At 44.6% G+C, this 18,941-nt stretch overlaps 1 protein-coding gene across 5 annotated transcripts in view; it reads left to right on the top strand.

Annotated features, from left to right (window-relative positions):
• Positions 1-18,941, top strand: part of LOC141051811 (uncharacterized) — a 646,796-nt gene that overhangs the window by 534,262 nt on the left and 93,593 nt on the right. For 2 of the 5 annotated variants that reach the window (XM_073548845.1, XM_073548844.1), the window contains one exon: positions 8,796-9,099. The exons of the other annotated variants lie outside the window; for them this stretch is intronic. In XM_073548845.1, coding sequence (XP_073404946.1) covers positions 8,796-8,899 — 104 coding nt within the window. In that variant the 3' untranslated portion in view covers positions 8,900-9,099. Of the gene's footprint in view, positions 1-8,795; positions 9,100-18,941 lie in introns of those variants that run through there. 5 annotated transcript variants of the gene reach the window in all.

Raw genomic sequence — 18,941 nt, 5'->3', positions numbered from 1 at the left:
ACATCCTCCATCCTATAGTCCCGTGCCCATATACCCATGTATGTAAAGCGCTGTGGAATTAATGCGCTATGTAAGTGAGTAAAATAAATAAATACATATCCTCCTTCCCATAGTCTCATGCCCATATACCCATCACACATCCTCTATCCCATAGTCCAGTGCCCATATACCCATCATACATATCCTCCATCCCACAGTCCCGTGCGCATATACCCATCACATATCCTCTATCCCATCATCCCGTGCCCATATGCCCATAACACATTCTCTATCCCATAGTCCAGTGCCCATATACCCATCATACATATCCTCCATCCCATAGTCCAGTGCCCATATACCCATCATACATCCTCTATCCCATAGTCCCGTGCGCATATACCCATCACATATCCTCTATCCCATAATCCCGTGCCCATATACCCATCACACATCCTTTATCCCTTAGTCCGGTGTCCATATACCCATCACATATCCTCTATCCCATCATCCCGTGCCCATATGCCCATAACACATTCTCTATCCCATAGTCCCGTGCCCATATACCCATCATACATATCCGCCATCCCATAGTCCCGTGCCCATATATCCATCACACATCTTCCATCCCATAGTCCCGAGCCCATATACCCAACATACATATCCTCCATCCCATAGTCCCGTGCCCATATACCCATTATACGTTCTCTATCCCATAGTCCAGTACCCATATACCCATCATACATATCCTCCATCCCATAGTCCCGTGCCCATATATCCATCACACATCCTCCATCCCACAGTCCCGAGCCGGGTGGTGCTGAGCAAGGAGTTCCTGGAGAAGTGCTGTTATGTAGGCAGTATGGCTCTGTGTGCGTCCACTGATGATGCGCTTTTCTACGCCGGAAACAATAGAACCTGGCAGTAATAGTGGAGGGGGTGATTCATTTCTGTCATGTGCTATCTGCTCCGTTCTGGGGGGCAGACAATGGCTGGGAGCTTAAGATCCCGGGAATGCTAGATTTCTCCTACCCGGTCAGTGTCTGCTGAGGTGTTGTGGAGTCGGAAAACTGTTGCTCATAGCAACCAATCACAACTCAGCTTTCACTTTTAAACAGCACTGGTGAAATGAAAGATGCTTAGCGATTGGTTGGTATGGGTAAATCAGGCAGTGGACAAGAAGATGTGCCTATGAAATAGATATATTAGATATTTATTTTATATATATATATATATATATATATATACACACACTGTATATACACTCATTTATAATATATATATATATATACAGTATATATATATATATATATATATATATATATATATATATATATAGATAGATCTGTTTTATATTCAGACTGTAATTTTCTTTTTATGAAGTGTCCATGATTATGGAAGCAGCCATCATGCCTGTTCTGTTACTGTTTATTTTACAGCAGCTAAATGTCAAGAAATAACATATAGATTCTGTAGGAGAGTATAGTATGCATGCCCTAAGACCAGAGCAGAGGTCACCATGCAGGGAGTGTGAGGAGGTGAGCTGTGATATCATCCATTTTAACTGGTGGATTCAGTGTCATTTCTACTATATAGAGAGATGTTATCAGTCATTGTACAGGTGGATGAGGTGAGCTGTGACATCACCTATTGTGAATGGTGTTTCCTGTGTTATATGTTGCAGATAGATGTGTTATCAGTCATTGTACAGGAGAGGGAGGAGGTGAGATATGACATACAATCATGGAATGGTAGAACTGGAAGGGATCTCCAGCATCATCGTGTCCAACCCTGACTCAATGCAGGATTCACTAAACCATTTCAGACATATGTCCAGCCTCTATTTGAAGTGTTCCATTGATGGGGATCTCACCACCTCTCATGGCAGCCTGTTCCACTCATTGATCACCCTCACTGTCAAAAAGTTTTTTCTAATATCTAATCTGCATCTTTTCCCATTCAGTTTCATCCCATTGCTTCTCGTGTTTCCATGTGAAAATGAGAATAATGATGATCCCTGTACACTGTGACATCCCTTCAGATATTTGTAGACAGCTATTTAGTCTTCTCTCAGTCTTCTTTTTTGAAAGTTAAACATTCCCAGATTCTTTAACAGTTCCTTGTAGAACATACTTTGCAGTACGCTCACCATCCTGGTAGCTGTCACGATTTCCACTGTTTCTGTCATTTTGTTACTTTGTGTCGGGGCTGTCAGTCTGTGCTGGGTGTCTGCTGCAGTCATCTGTGTTCATTTTCATTAATCAGGCTCCTACTTAAGCATGCTAGTTCCTCCCTCCCAGTGTCAATCGTACACCTGCTGTTGCCTGTGGAACATTGATCCCTCTGCACTCTGTGCCTGACCCAGCTTGACTTGATTCTCTTCCTGGACTCAGACCCTTTGCTTGTGACCTGACTTTGCTTGTGCCTGCTCCCTGTAAGCTGTTTTGTCTCTCTGGCTTTCCTGACCTCGGCTCATGTATTGGACTTCATCTCTGACTTCCCTTTGTCGTACTGCGCCATTTCCTGGACCTGACCTTTGATTGTTTGACCTCCCTTTACTTACAGTAAGTAGTATATATATTTACTGTTGTGACTCGTGTCATATTACGATTGATCGTTAAAATTTTTTCAGTTTGTCACCTATGGAAACGTTACATACTTTGCGTGATCAGGTGGCGAATCTGACTCAGTCCAAGATTTGGCCTTGGAACAACACAAACTGGCTTCCTCTCATGCTCAGTTACAGGGCCAGATTTCTGGTACTCTTACTGCCCCTCTGAATCCCTCTCCTCAAACCGCTGTTATGACTTCTGCACCATCTGACGTCTCATTCAGCCCCTCTGAACCTGTTATAGCACTCCCTGACAAATTTTCAGGAGAAAAGGACGAGTTCAGAATTTTTAAAGAGAGTTGCAAATTATTGCTTACTTTGCACCCCCAGTCATCAGGGAATCAGTCACAGCGAGTGGGAATTATACTGTCATTTTTGCGGGGGATACTCAGACCTGGGCATTTTTCCTACCCTCTCTTGCTCCTGAACGTCTTTCGGTGGACGCCTTTTTTGATGCTTTAGGGCAAATCTATGACGAAACTGACAGGGTCAAGGTGGCAGAGACAAGGATCATAAACCTGATACAGGGGAACCGCACAGCAGAAGGCTATTGTACTGAGTTTCGTCAGTGGTCTTCTGAGGTCCTGTGGAATGACGCAGCTCCCAGATGCCAATTCCTCAGGGGTCTTTTGGAGTCTTTTAAGGCTGCTCTGGCTCTACATGCTCCACTTGGTTGTTTGGTGGAGGCCAAGACTCAGGCTATCCAAATGGATTGGAGGATGCGGGTGAAACGCAAGGTGCAAAAAGAGGCTCCAATTGTCCAATTGGCCTGGTTTGTGCACCTTAGGTGGAATCTATGGAATTGGTGCTGCCAGCTCAAGGATTAAGGAGAGGAGATGCCGTCGGTAACTTGGACTTTGTCTCTACTTTGGCCAAGCTGGACATTTCTTAAAGGATTGCTTGGCATGACCTGCAGCAAACAAGCTGTTGGGAAACGCCTAATTGTCAAGGCGGTCACTCGGACTTACAGGTACCCTTTTACTCCTCTAATAAGGTGTTGTTGAATGCTGAACTTTTTTTCAAGATCAGTGTCTGTTCACATTTGCCTTTATTGACTATGGATCTGCTGCTAATTTCATAGATGCGGGACTGGTTCTGATGTTAGGATTAGGGACAGTTAAGCTAAAAAGCCCTATTCAAATTGTGGCCATTGACAGAACACCGTTGCTCAAAAATCTGGTTCGGTTAGATACGGTGGAGTTCACATTCAAGGTGAGGTCTCTTCATACGGAATTTATCTCCTGTTATGTTGTGGACAATTTACCTGTGGGAATTGTGTTGGGTATTCCTTGGTTGCGTATGCATAATCCGATTATTGACTGGAATCGGAGAGATATTGTCAAATGGGGTTCTTATTGTATTGAAAAATGTCTTAAACCTGTGCATGTTTATTCTGTTAGTCTGGAGGGTCTTCCGGAATAGCTGAAAGACTTTGGAGATGTTTTTTCAGAAAAAGAGTCTGAGATATTACCTCCTCACCGCCCCTATGGCTGTGCTATTAATCTCATTCCTAATGCCAAATTACCCAAGGCTCGCTTGTATAACTTGTGTGGCACTGAGCGGCCAGCCATGAAAGTGTATATTAGCGAGAGTTTATGAAAAGGTCATATTCGCCCTTCCTCATCGCTGGTAGCTGCCGGATTCTTTTTTGTTAAAAAGAAAGATAGAGGTCTTCGTCCCTGTCTCGATTTCTGAGAATTAAACAAAATAACGGTTAAAAATACTTATCCACTTCCACTTATTCCCAATCTATATAATCAACTTTCCGGGGCCAAATGGTTTTCCAAACTGGATCTTAGAGGGGCATGTAATCTTATACGGATTTGTGAGGGTGACGAGTGGAGAACAGCATTTTTTACGTCTAAAGGTCTCTTTGAAAATCTCATAATGCCTTTTGGTCTAACAAATGCACCTGCAGTTTTTCAAAATTTTATGAATGATATTTTTTCTGATTATATTTGAAGATTTATTGTGATTTATGTGGATGACATTCTGATTTTCTCACCTGACCTGGATTCACATCATAAACATGTCCGTTTGGTTTTACAGAAGTTGAGGGATAACTGTATGTTCGCTAAAATTGAAAAATGTACCTTTTCTGTTCAAGAAATATAATTTTTGGGTTTCATTGTGTCAGCCTCCGTGTTTAAGATGGATCCTGGGAAAGTTCAGGCCATAATTGATTGGGTCCAACCCAGCGACCTTAAGGCTTTGCAGCCCTTTTTAGGGATCGCAAATTAATACAGAAAATTTATTAGAGGATTTTTTCAGATTGTCAAGCCTCTTACGGACCTCGCTCGTAAAGGGGCAGTGCTGAAGGTTTGGTCGCCGGAAGCTGTTGGGGCTTTTGAAAATTTGAAGAAATATTTTCTGTCTGCTCCTGTTCTTGTGCAACTAGACCTCCAGAGGCCATTTATTGTGGAGGTAGATGCTTCTGAGGTCGGGGTGGGGGCTGTATTGTCTCAAGGTCCTGAGATTTTAACTAAACTGCGACCATGTGCCTTCTCTAAAAAATTTTCTCCTGCTGAGTGAAACAATGATGTGGGTAATTGGGAGTTGCTTGCGGTCAAGTTGGCCTTTGAAGAGTGGAGGCATTTTTTGGAGGGAGCTGTTCATCCAGTCACCGTAGTGACGGATCACAAAAATCTTGCTTTTATTGAATCTGCCAAGTGGTTGACACCTAGGCAGGCCTGATGGTCTTTATTTTTTTCACAATTCAATTTTTCTATTACATTCAGACCAGGGTCTAAGAACGTGAAGGCGGATGCCCTGTCTCGTAGTCTTGATTCTGTGTCTCCTCCAGAACCTCCTTCCCCCATTCTTCCTAAGGATGTTTCTACGGCCATGGTTTCCTCTGAACTGAAAGCTGAGATCCGTACTGCTCAGTCCTTGGCTTCTTCCAATACCACTGAATGCAAATTGTTTGTCCCTGTGTATCTCAGATTACGCCTCTTGCATGAATTCCATGATTCTGCGTTGAGTGGTCATCCTGGGGTCACTGCCACCCAGAAGGCAGTTGCTAGACTCTTTTGGTGGTCCGCTATGCATAAGGATATTAGAGATTTTGTGTCTGCTTGTGAAACTTTTGCACGCGCCAAAGTACAGCATTGCCGGCCGGCCGGCCGGGGAATTGGCCCTTCGCCAATTCCGGAAAGACCATGGACTCATTTGTCCATGGATTTCTTTTCAGATGTACCATGGTCTGGGGGGATGACTGCTATTTGGGTGGTAGTCGATCGCTTCAGCAAACAAGCTCACTTCGTCCCATTATCTGGGTTACCCAATGCTGAAACTTTCTCCAAACCGTTTATTATTCATGTGGTACGATTGCATGGGATTCCTGTAAATATTATATCTGATAGGGGTGTACAATTCGTCTCTAGATTTTGGAGGGCTTTCTGTAGAAAACTGGGAATTGATTTGTCCTTTTCCTCTGCTTATCACCCTAAGACTAACGGTCAGACACAGAGGACAAATCAGTCTTTGGAGCAAATTTAAAGATGTTTTGTCGCCGATCAGCAGGAGAATTGGTCATCATTCCTTCTGCTGGCTGAGTTTGCCTTTAACAGTTGGGTTAATCAGTCCACGGGGTCCTCACCGGTTTTCTGTAATTACGGGTTTCATCCTCATTTTGGTGAGTTTTCCAGGATAAGTTCTGGGTGTCCTGGGGTGGATGTCACCATTCAAGAGCTGGGGGATGTTTGGAGGAAGGTTAAAAAGAACGTCAGGGTGGCTCAGCATCGGCAGAAGCGGAAGGCCGATAGGAGGCGCTTGTCAGGGGTCGCCTTCAAAGTGGGAGGTAAGGTATGGATTTCTTCTAAGAATATTAAGTTGAAGGTGCCCTCTCTAAAGTTGCAAAACAGAAGCCGCGGAGACACCATCACATGTTTCTCAACGCAAGCAATGACCAGCCAGGTCTTTCCCCGGGAAGGAACAACCACGGGAAGGGCAGTCTCCAATGAAGGAAACCACCTATGCCAAAACATGGTATCCATGTGATGGTGTCTCCGCGGCTTCTGTTTTGCATGTTTTGCATATTTCCCATAAGGGATGGGGGCAGTGCTCTAGATCACTGCGTTGAGAAACACGTGATGGTGTCTCCGCAGTGTTGGATGTTGATCTCCATGAGTTCATTCATCCTCATGTTTCTCGCTAAAGTTGCGTCCTAGATTCATTGGTCCTTATGAAATTCTGGAGGTGGTCAATCCAGTCGCCTTTCGGTTAAAGCTTCCTCTGTCTTTCCGTATTTCTAATGTGTTCCACAAGTCGTTGTTGAAGGAATTTATTCCCCCGTTCTCTCTTCTTCGCCCCCTCCTCCTCTGGTTTCTTTTGAGGGACTCTTGGAATATGAGGTACAAAGGGTCATTGCTTCCCGAATGGTCCGGAATTCCCTTCACGAGCTGGTATATTGAAAGGGGAGAAAAGATCCTGGGTTCCAGCTTATTCTTTAAGGGCTGATCGGTTGTTCAGTCCTTTCATCGGAGGTTTCCTGGGAAACCTGGGGGTCCAGTGGCCCCCTCTTGAAGAGAAGATACTGTCACAATTTCCACTTTGTTTCTGTCTTTTTGCTGAGCCTGTGCTGCAATCACCTGTGTTTATTTTCCCTAATCAGGCTTCTACTTAAGCATGCTAGTTCCTCCCCCCAGTATCAATCATACACTTGCTGTTGCCTGTGGAACATTGATCCCTCTGCACTCTGTGCCTGACCCAGCTTGACTTGATTCTCTTCCTAGACTCAGACCCTTTGCTTGTGACCTGACTTTGCATGTGCCTGCTCTCTGTAAACTATTTTGTCTCTCTGGCTTTGCTGACCTCAGTTCGTGTATTGGACTTCATCTCTGACTTCCCTTTGTCATACTGCTCCATTTCCTGGACCTGACCTCGGATTGTTTGACCTCCCTTTACTTACAGTAAGTAGTATATATATTTACTGTTGAGACTCGCGTCACAGTAGCTGTTCTCTGAATTTGCTCCAGTTTTTCAATGCCTTTTTTAAAATGTGGTGCCCAGAACTGGACACAGAATTCTAGATGAGGCCTGACCAAGGAGGAGTAGAGGGGAATAATTACTTTATGTGATCTAGACTCTATGCTTCTCTTAATACATCCTAGAACTGTGTTTGCTTTTTTTTGCTACTCCATCACACTGTTGACTCATATGGAGTCTGTGATCTTTTAGTATACCCAAGTCTTTTTCACACGTGATGTTGCTTGGTTCTATTCCTCCCATTTTGTAGAAGTCATTTTCATTTTTCTTTCCCAGATGTAGAATCTTACATTTCTTCCTGTTAAATACCATTATATTAGTCGCTGCCCAATGTTCAAGCTAATCTAGACCTATCTGAATCCATCATCTACCTTCTCTAGTATTAGTTATCCCTCCTAGCTTCCCATCATCTGCAAATTTGAACAGTTCACCTTCAGTTCCCATAGCTAGATCATTTATAAAAAAATTTAACAACACTGGTGCCAGGACAGAGCCTTGTGGTACCCTACTTGAAACACTTTTCCAATTGGATGTACAACTATTTATTACCACTCTTTCTGTACAATCACTGATTCACTTATCATGAATGGAGGATCGTGTGTTATCTACTGTATATAGAGACATAATCAGTCATTGTACAGGGGGGAGGTGAGCTGTAACATCACCTATTGTAAATGGTGGATCTTGTGTCATCTACTGTATATAGAAGTGTTATTGGTCATTGTACAGAAGGAGGAAGAGGTGAGCTGTGACATCACCTATTGTGAATGGTGGATCCTGTGTTATTTACATTAAATAGAGGTATTATCATTCATTGTACAGTAAGAGGAGGAGGTGAGATGTGACATCACCTATTGTGAATGGTGGATCCTGTGTTATCTACTCTAAATAGAGATGTTATCAGTCATTGTACATTAGGAGGATGTGAGTTGTGATATTGCTTATTGTGAAGAGTGGTTCCCGTGTTATCTACTGTATATAGAGGTGTAATTTTTATTTTAATCCAGTCTGTGATGATAATGAGATTACCAATATTTAACCCACTAAGGACACTGCTTTGTACCATTATATTCCTTTTTCTGTATTCTAATTTCAATTAGGAAAATATGCTCTAGCGGAGAGAAACCGATGTTAAGCTCAGCTTCTATAATAAATGTATAATAAAGGTAAACACTGTATATAATAATGCTGGGAACAATTGTGTGTTTTTAACACTATGCAGAAAAGAAACGCTGCTGGTGCCTTCCTCAACACTGCAATCTAAATATGCACAACTACAACCATCATAAATGCCCCCTTGTCCCGTGTGACTGTCCACATAAGTAACATTCACCCCAGTATTACCTAATGCAAAGATTCAGCTTCTTTTTAAACTCACTGAATAAAAGATATACATTAACCGTTTAAGGACACAATCTATTTTAGCCTATATGTGAAGACTCTTTTTCATTTTTTTATAATCTCTGCTTTCAAAGAGCCATACAATTTTACATGTAGATTATTAACTCTTACTACTTTTTGTGGGATCCAAGAAGTATCGTTTCTCCTAGCGAAGAGTGACATGATAAGCATGCTGAGCTGAGTAGACTTAAAGCAATGCTCCTCTGGGAAATATACAAATTGTATCTTCAAAGAGGAAGAGGACTAGAACTCTAGTGCCACCTATGCGAAGTAGCAATCATAAAAGTCAATGTCAACCCTTTAACGATCCTTGTCACATTACTTAGGATAAAAGCCAAACTGTAATCTCAGTTTGCAGACACTGTATTTCGGAGAACAGCCCCTTGTCAGCGCAAAGTGTGAGACCTGGTTTGGCTGTTTGAGAGGCGTCTCCGAAACACAGTGTCTGCAAATTGAGATTCTGATTTGGCTTTTATCCTAAGTCATGTGACAAGACTCATTAAAGGGCCGATATTGACTTTTACGATTGCTACTTCCAATAGGTGGCCCCAGAGTTCTAGTCCTTGTCCTCTATGAAGAGACAATTTGCATACTTTTTGTGGGAAATGATAACTAAAAGGAAATTCTGCTCTTGCTTTTTGTGAGGTTTTTTTATGACATATTGGGCAGTTTAAAGGGAGGATGTCGGTGGTTAATTATAAAATGTTCCATTGTGTGCCAGAGTTATTTAGAGTTACCATAGTATCATTGCTTTGAATTAAAATATGTGCCAAATGGAGGTGCCGTAAGGCAACAAATTAAAGGGAATCTGTCAGTGGGATCAAACCTCCTGCTCCGTCTATATCGGCATGCAGGTCATAGAAAGTCATACCTTGATATCTGTGATCCGATGTCTTATTAAAGAGAATCTACATCTTTTATGTAAATAAGTTGTTAAGATCTATGGGACAGACTTAGATCTCCCTGAGAATCTGCCTCCATAGCTTATTTTAATCCATTTATGACCACTGACATAACCATACGTCCAGGTCGATAGGTGCTTACCTACCTTGTACTTATGGATACATCATATCTTTCATGTGGCACTGCAACCACATTTGCGGTTATCACATTACGGTGTCTGCTGATTAACACAACAGGGCACCTGGAGTCATCGTCCGGGTAGTGGCGACGCCACTTAAGAGCACCGATCATAGGCTGGAGCCTAGCAACCACTAGGACCAGCTCTGGTGCGATTGGACGATGATGTCAAATTCACCAATCAGAGTGTACAGACACAATTTGATCCAACAGTGAGCGCCCTGTACTTCCTCATTATAGCTACGCATGTGTATAGGGCAGACACTGTGCCATTTTGTGCACCGTTCTGGGCCTTGTGGTGCCACAGATTTTTCAAGCCTGATCTGGTCCTGATCCCTGATCATTCCTAATACACCCGTAGCCCCCTTTGCTCCCCTTTTCCCCCTTTTTCCTATCTCCCCCCACTCCCTTCTGCCACTGAGCGCTCGATTCTTGACAGTTTTTTCTTTCTTGTACGTCCTGCAGCTACACAGCACTGATCAGTAACACAAATCACTGATCCACACTCGTGCTCGCTGTTTTCAACAACTTTTTTTGTCCCTGTCTATTTTTTATTCTCCCCCCTCTTTACACCACTCTGTGTGTGCATCCTACAGCCCCCGAGCCGCTGATCAGATGTAGATCACTGATTAGCGTCCGTGCTCGCTTTTGGCAAGTACTTTATTTTCCCTGTCTGTTTTTTCATCCCTTTTTGCACCACATCCGTGCAGGCATCCTACAGCTGTGGAGTGCTGATCACTGATGCACATCAGCCTCTGGTTGTTTTGATTTTTTTGCATAAAAAAAGAATCAAAAGAAATAATTTAGATTAGTTGATAGGACTAGACTAAGAACAGTAAAAATATACTGTAATAATCGACATCTACTACAGAAATTTTTCCTGAATTATGTAAGGGTTAGTGTCATACAGTACAGAGTAAAAAAAAATGTAGATAAGTTGATAGGAATAGATTATGGACAGTAAAAATATAGTTTAATAATCATGGGAACACAGAACCCATTCATACTAAGTAAATAAACACAGACACAAATTTATTTTTGGAAAATAGTGGCCATGGTGCTTTATTCAGAGTAACCAGCATTAACAAATAAATAAATAAATCCACAACCATATTTTAATAAATAACTGTATTGACCGATCCACCCAGCAAGCATGGCCCCCCCAAAACACCAAAGCCACTGTTCTTTCATGAATTGCAGGTCAAGGATAAAAATGTCTAATCCTATTTCAGACAAGTGAACAAAGTCATTTCTGTATAGCCCTGGTATGAAACCTTCCAGGTCAAAATGTCTAAATGAAAATCCCTGTACTAGACCCATAAATCGTTCCATGCCTTTGTTGACCCTTCGTCTAATCTTGTCCATAAAAAATAGCTTAGGATCTGACCAAACTAATCTCGGGATGATCTCGGAAAAAATGAACGATGTGCCCACAAATTTAAATTTCAACTGAGAAAGATCACTCCGCATCTCAGCTAAAAGGTCCAATATTCTCTTTTTTCCGATATCATTACCCCCGAGGTGAATGACAATGAGATCAGGGGCAGGTAAATGGAATGAAAGATTTAAAAGCTCATTAACTAGATTCCTCCATCTCATTCCTCTCATGCTGTGCCAGAAAATTCTAAGTTCTGAAGCATTAAATGATAAATTTTCTGTGTAACATCTTTGTGAAGCCCTCTTCTGCGCCCAAAATATAAACGAGTGACCAATGATCCAAATAGATAGAGGATCTGAAAAGAAATTAAATGTTAATAATTGTAAAGACCAGGGCGAACATATAACCTAAACCTTCTAGAATCCCACCTACCCCACTGCATAATTCTCTCATCGTGCATGCCCGACCTAGCGGCCTCAGTTGCCGCTCCTATCCTAAATGAATGGGAAGTGATTCTTAGGTGGCTCTTACCCAAAGCTAAAAGACATTTTTTAAGAATGAAGTTGAACTGAAAAATCGTTGCTGGTTCCCCATTACCATCTATAATAATAAATGCCCTAAGCAGCTTCCGGTTGTAACAACTTCCTTCCAGTTGTAATCGGTGACGTCACCGCACACCTCTTTCCATGTTAACCCTCAACACACCACTCCTCCTCAACACACACACTCCTCTCACCTTTCACCATCTCCACTCACGTCCACTCACTCTTTCACTCCACATATGACCCTTTCTCTCACTCCGAGTCTCATACTCACTCCGTCATCGCCGCTGATCCACGATCCCCGACATCTTCTTCCGCCGGCGCCATCCTGGATCCAGACGTTCTCCACGCCGGCGACATGTTCTTGCGGTGACGCCATTTTGGATCGGCGAAATCCCGCGATAGTCAACATGGCATCGCCGCAAGAACATGTCGCCGGCATGGAGGACGTCGGGATCCAAAATGGCGTCGGCGAAATCTCGCGAGATTTCGCTGACGCCATTTTGGATCCCGACAGCATCCACGCCGGCGACATGTTCCTGCGACGACGCTATTTTGGATCGGCGAAATCCCGCGATACTCAAGATGGCGTCGCCGCAAGAACACGTCGCCAGCGAGGACGACGTCAGGATCCAAAATGGCGTCCGCGAAAACTCGCGAGATTTCGCGGACGCCATTTTGGATCCCGACGTCATCCATGCCGGCGACATGTTCTTCCGGCGACACCATCTTGAGTATCGCGGGATTTCACGATACTCAAGATGGCGTCGCCGCAAGAACATGTCGCCGGCGTGGACAACGTCTGGATCCAGGATGGCGCTGGCGGAAGATGTCGGGGATCGTGGAGCAGCGGCGATGACGGCGTGAGTATGAGAGACAGAGTGAGAGGAGGGGTCGTATGTGGAGTGAAAGAGTGAGTGGAGATGGTGAAAGGTGAGAGGAGTGTGTGTGTTGAGGGTTAACATGGCAAGAGGCGTGATGCTATCGCATCCTCCCGATGCGATAGCATCGGGCCATAATCTAGTGGATAAATAACGGACCACCTTGAAGAGGCCTTACAGATAACCATTTTTTTAAGTTAGCGACTGGACAAATAATTGTATCAGAAATTGGGCATAACTTGATGCTAACTCCCCTTCCAAGTTGATCCGTTTTAGATTTCCTAACAAATATGACCAACGACTGATCTCTAAATAAGATGTCCGAGATTAACAAACCCGAAGGGTTAGACTTGTTTAAAGACACCAGTTCGCTAACGCGTAAAGCTGCAAAAAACGCAATGCAAAAAGCTGAGCGAAAAAGCGCAGCCTCATAAAGATCACTGCATACTACGCTTAAAGTATTACAAAGGTCCCTAAGCATATTAAAAGAAATCGGCCTCCGCGTGTCCTTTGAGAAAGAACTTCTCTTAAAGCCTTTCATAAACTGTCTCAGAGGGAAAAAACTTAAAAGCGGGGCACCGCCAGCTAGTTTTAAAAAGAAGGACACCCCTGCAATAGACTTAGACAATGCTGAATGAGAAAGACCTTTTGTAACTAAATATTCTGCAAACAATATAGCAGATCTAGAAGAAGCTTTGACACAAGAAAATTTGTATATAGAACAAAACCTAGCCAGTCAAACCATGCAGCTGAGTAACCAGCCCATGTTTTGTCAGCTAACGAGTTTCTAATAAAAACAGGGGTTACTCCTGAATGATGTCCCATAAATGCAGGGGGCAGGGTGTTGGTTCTTTGTCTGTATCCTGAGCTGACTGACGGAATAGCGACCACTGTCGGTGACAAATATAATGACACGTTAAATAAATGGCATTAGTGTCAAACTTAGATTTTAGCCATATATTGTGTTTCAAGCATTGTAATACAATTAATCTCAAGATCTTGGCAGCATAAGTATTCTTGGAAGACAAAGAGTTAATTGAGAAAACTACACTCTGTTTATTGGATAGTAATAAGATCCTTTTATTCTCTAACAAATGTCCCCCAAAGAGAAATGCAAAACCATATTGCAAAAAGGTCTAAAACCATCAACTTCCTTGTTGAAATGAAGGAAGACAAAGATAAAGGCCAATCCTGTCTGGACCAATAGGATGAACATCTAACTCCAATACCCACTGTTTCTTCTGCATAAAACTCTAATGGAATAGAATCGGAGTCAATGAAGGGAGTCTGACAATAAGAAATTCCATTAAAGTCAGAAAGAAACTCAACCCAAACCTTGATATCCTCTTTCAATTCGATTCCTACCCTGACGTGAGATCCCGGAGATTTTAGGCCCTTTGTGGCGTCATACAAACGCCTTGAGAAAACCCTCCCCATTGGAATAACCCTAAGTGCAAAGTTTAGCGAACCTAAGATGGATTGAAGTTCTCTCAAAGTAACCTTTTCTCTCCTAAGCATTCCTTGAAGCGAATTCCTTAATTTAAGTACTTTCTCTTCCGGTAACCTACATTCCATGTTAGCTGAATCCAAAATTATACCTAAAAATTCTAGAGACTGCGTGGGTTGTACCGTTTTTTCTTCTGCGATTGGGATCCCAAATTCTGAACAAGTAGCAATAAAAGTAGATAAAAGGTTAAAACAAATGTCCGAATTATGAGCTCCTACAAATAAAAAATCGTCTAGATAATGAATAGCTCCCCCTTTTTCACATTTAGCTTGTACCGCCCATTGCAAAAAAGATGAAAATGCTTCGAAATAAAAACATGAGAGAGAAAAGCCCATAGGCAAACATTTATCAAAATAAAATTTCTCCTCAAAGAAAAAACCTAAAGAATTGAAGCCCTGTAGATTCACTGGAAGCAATTTGAACGCAGATTGAATATCTGATTTTGCTAAGAGTGCGCCTTTCCCCAAAAAAACCCGATCAAATCAACTTCTGATTCGAAAGAGGTATAATGAACAGAAGCAACAGACTTATTCACCTCATCATTTAATGACGACCCATGAGGGTAAGATAAATGGTGAATAAGACTGTATGCCCCAGGCTCCTTTTTTGGCACCAACCCAAGTGGCGAAACACGGAAATTCAAAAACGGTGGGTTATCAAATGGGCCCGCAAATCTTCCTAGCTCCAACTCTTTAATAATCTTCGATCTGGCAATGTCTGGGGATTCATATAATGAAGGTAAATTCTTCACAACATTGCAACCAATACCCTTGAATGGGGGTACAAAGAACCCAGAAGAGAAACCATTCAGTAGTAGATCTCTATTCGTTATGTCTGGGTATTTGCTTAGCCATGGGGAAATTTTTTCCCACATCACCAGATTCGTTGCTTTTAAGAAAATTCTCCCGGCTGGGAATCTGCCGAGACACCATAGCTTGCTTTTTAAAGCATTTGATCACCTGATGTGACTCAGCACAGAACGAACATTCGTGCCTGAATCTGCAATTCTGGAACCATTTACATGACCCTTCATTGAAGGCAAAGCAAATACCTTTCTTCACTATTGGTGTTGGAGGTTGCTTAAATGATGAGTGCTTTTGAGGGAGCATCAGATTCAGCCATAGCCCTACATCTTTCACTCCCCAGGATATGTTCTTGTGTACTGCTAATTTTTGGCGAAACGCCTCATCATAGCTAAGCCATGCCATCAGGCCCGGATGGGTAATATACCCAACCGGGCATTTTCCCGCTGGGCCGCTGTCATGTGGGCCGCGGGCGGCAGCACCCAATCATCTGGCCGCTAGCCGCTTGCCAGCTGATGCGGCCACTGGCACTCCATTCTCGTCCTAGCATGAGACCTCCCCCCCACGCAGCCACTCACAGCGTCGCTTGCCTGCTCTCTTCTCTGTACACATGACCTTTGATGAGGTCACAGGAGGGGAGGAGTCAGGGGTCACATGATCAGGAGCCAATGTCCAGACCCCTGATCATGTGACCCGACTCCGCCCCTCCTGTGACCTCATCACAGGTCCTGTGCGCACAGCCCTGCCTCTTGGTGTCTGCAGGACTCGGCTGTGCTGGTTGTCATGGTGCTGGATGAGGGAAGTATGTGTGGGGTCAGGAGGGGTTTATAGGATAGATGTAGCAGAGCTGTGTGTGTACGAGGTGTACGGAGAGGAGCCGTGTGTGTACAAGGTGTACGGAGCGGAGCTGTGTGTGTACGAGGTGTATGGAGCGGAACCGGATGTGTACGAGGTGTATGGAGTGGAGCCGCATGTGTGTACGAGGTGTACGGAGCGGAGCCGCAAGTGTGTACGAGGTGTATGGAGCGGAGCCGCGTGTGTACAAGGTGTGCGGAGCCGTGTGTGTACGGGGTGTATGGAGAGGAGCCGTGTGTGTATGAGGAGTACAGAACGGAGCCGCGTGTACGAGGTGTATGGAGCGGAGCCGCGCGTGTACGAGGTGTACGGAGAGGAGCCGTGCGTGTACGAGGTGTATGGACAGGAGCCTCGCGTGTACGAGGTATACGGACCGGAGCCACATGTGTACGAGGTGTACGAACCGGAGCCGTGTGTGTACGGAGTGGAGCCATGTGTGTATGGGATGATCGGAGCGGAGCCAAGTGTGTACAAAGCATACAAAGTGGGCTTTTCCCACGGACACAGGAGTACACGGCGGAGCCCCGAGGAGCATTTTAAAACTCACACATGACGATCCACCGGTAGTGATGTGCTGGAAGCTGACCGGAAATTAGATAATTTCATGAGATTGTAACGGAACTAGGAATGCTTCAGATCCATCACCGTGTCCTCCTCCGACAGCGCAGACAGCAGGATCGCCTTGGAATCGGGGATGCCGGCCATGTGAGTGGATCATGATATGTCCTGCATCGGGAGGCTCAGGTGGGCACTACAATGGGAGCCGGGCTGCTATAGTATCTTTATAGAATATTTATTTATTTCTTTCTCTCTGTTTCTTTCTTTCTCTGTTCTTTCTCATTCTCTGTTCTGTCCTTCCCTCATTTTCTTTCTCTCTCTGTTCTCTCTCTAACCTTTTTTCTTTCTCTCTCTCTCTGTTCTTTCTTTCCCCTCTTTCTTTCTTTTTCATTCCTCTCTTTCTTTCTCTCTGTTCTTTCTTTCCTTTACTTCTTTCTTTCTCTCTCTGTTCTTTCTTTCCCCTCTTTCTTTCTCTGTTCTTTCTCTCTCTGTTCTTTCTTTCTCTCTCGCTCTCCTTTCTTTCTCTCTCTCTGTTTTCTTTTTTCTCTCTGGCGCCGGTGAGATCCGTTTCTCCGCGCTCCGCAGGCCTCCTTCCCTCACTCTCCAAAAATGGCGTTCTGGCGTTCTTCCTCTGCCCTTTCTCGCCTCTGGCTTCTTTTGCCCCTCCTTCTGGGGGCGGCGTCTCCTTCCAGCGCCTCCATACCAAGCCAGTATGCGAACCCCTCGGGGGGTGGGCCATGTCGCTGTCACATAGCAATTCAGGCATGGAAGGCCCAATACTCTTCGCGGTCTTTTCCTAGGACCTCCCATCTCTTCACGCCCTTTTTCTCCCCGCCAGCGGCCATTTCTAATGTCCATTTTACAGTCTATTAAATCAGGTCTTCTGCACATTTTCAAAAGTTCAAAGTCTCACAAATTTTCAGGCGCACAGAACCTGATGGCATCGGGTCTCGTCATCCTGTTCGTGACACCAAAATTGGGTCGCCCCGTCCCAGGGCTGTGGGGTACTCGGTACCGGGCCGGAGTCAGGGGGATGAGGTGTCACAGCAGCGGTGACCCGGTCCATGGCCCTGGGCGCCCAAGTGATGGGGAAATGTAATGGTGTAATGGAATAGTTTGTGACGCCACCTGTGGTGTTTGGCAAGCAAGATGTTAAGCCAACGCTGCGTGCAGATCCTCTGGGACTGATGGTGTGTTGCAGCAAAGATGGTGTATCTCCCCACAGGTGAAGCTGTAACCCCAGGGCAGTGAATAGGCGCAGGCGGTGTGAGGAATGTTGGTACCCAGATGTAGCAGTGCTGATGGTGTTGGCGCACAAAGGAATGGAAGACACCAGGGCTTGTAGTTCCAAAGCTTTACTCACAGTTCGTGGTACACACTGGTGCCTGCCTCTGTGCCGTGTCCTCCGGGGCAGAGACTCAATCAACCTCCCGGGCAAGTCCGGCTTCTCCTCTCCAACACTCCGAAAACATGTACTTTTCCTGAACGACTCTTCTATTGCGCCTTTTAGTGTGAAGAGCTCCAGTACCGTGGTACTCTGAAGTTCCTCCTGTCAGATGTTCCTAACAACTCTTCCTTGTATGGCAGACAGCTGTAGCCTACTTCGGGGACTCCCTTTATCCTGAGTCCCGGCTCTCTATACAGATGCTGCTGTGCCCCAAGTCTTGGATGGGAGTATTGCATTTACAGCCAACTACTCCACCGGTGTCTGCTGCAGAACCATAAGTGTCCATATAACCTCGGGGACCGGGCCCCGGCCTTGCGCTGAGAACCTATAGGCAGGGTTCCTCTTCCAACCCACAACTCCTCTCTGTTCTCCTACTCCTTTGTTCTGCACTGTTCTTTCACTCTCTTATGGAAGCTTAGGTTGCAGTTCTACGTCTTTCTCCTGTTCCTTTCCCGTGCCAGCTGGCTCAGGTCACTGAGGCAGCTGCAGCACTCCTTCCTCCATCCTTCCTTCTAGGGATCCGTCCTCAGTCTCTCCTGACTGACTGACCCCCTAGCCTCCTCTCTCTCGACTGACTTCCCGTCAGACTGACCTGTAATTCTAAACTTTCCCCCTCTTTTATATCTAACTCCACCCACCTCCCATGACATCTCGTGTTACGAATCAAGGACCCACGAAAGGTGCTCTGCTATCCTCTAAGCATGGATCTGCAATCTGGTCCATTGCTGAACTATCCTGTGTGTGGGTGCAGGTGTTGGAGTGTGGAAAGGAGTTCCCAACTTACCTAGGCGGTGGGCCACTACACCTTAGGAGAAGGTGCAGAACCTCTGTGGCGACTGAGCCTCAGGGGCGCCACAGCAGCTCTGGAGTATAATACAGGATGTAACTCAGGATCAGTACAGGATCAGTAATGTAA

The sequence above is a fragment of the Dendrobates tinctorius genome, unplaced genomic scaffold (assembly GCF_039654945.1).
Source record: "Dendrobates tinctorius isolate UK_male_01 unplaced genomic scaffold, ASM3965494v1 ptg000158l, whole genome shotgun sequence".
NCBI lineage: Eukaryota > Metazoa > Chordata > Amphibia > Anura > Dendrobatidae > Dendrobates > Dendrobates tinctorius.
The sequence above is the reverse complement of the archived record's forward strand: the minus strand, read 5'-3'. Positions and strand labels throughout refer to the sequence as shown.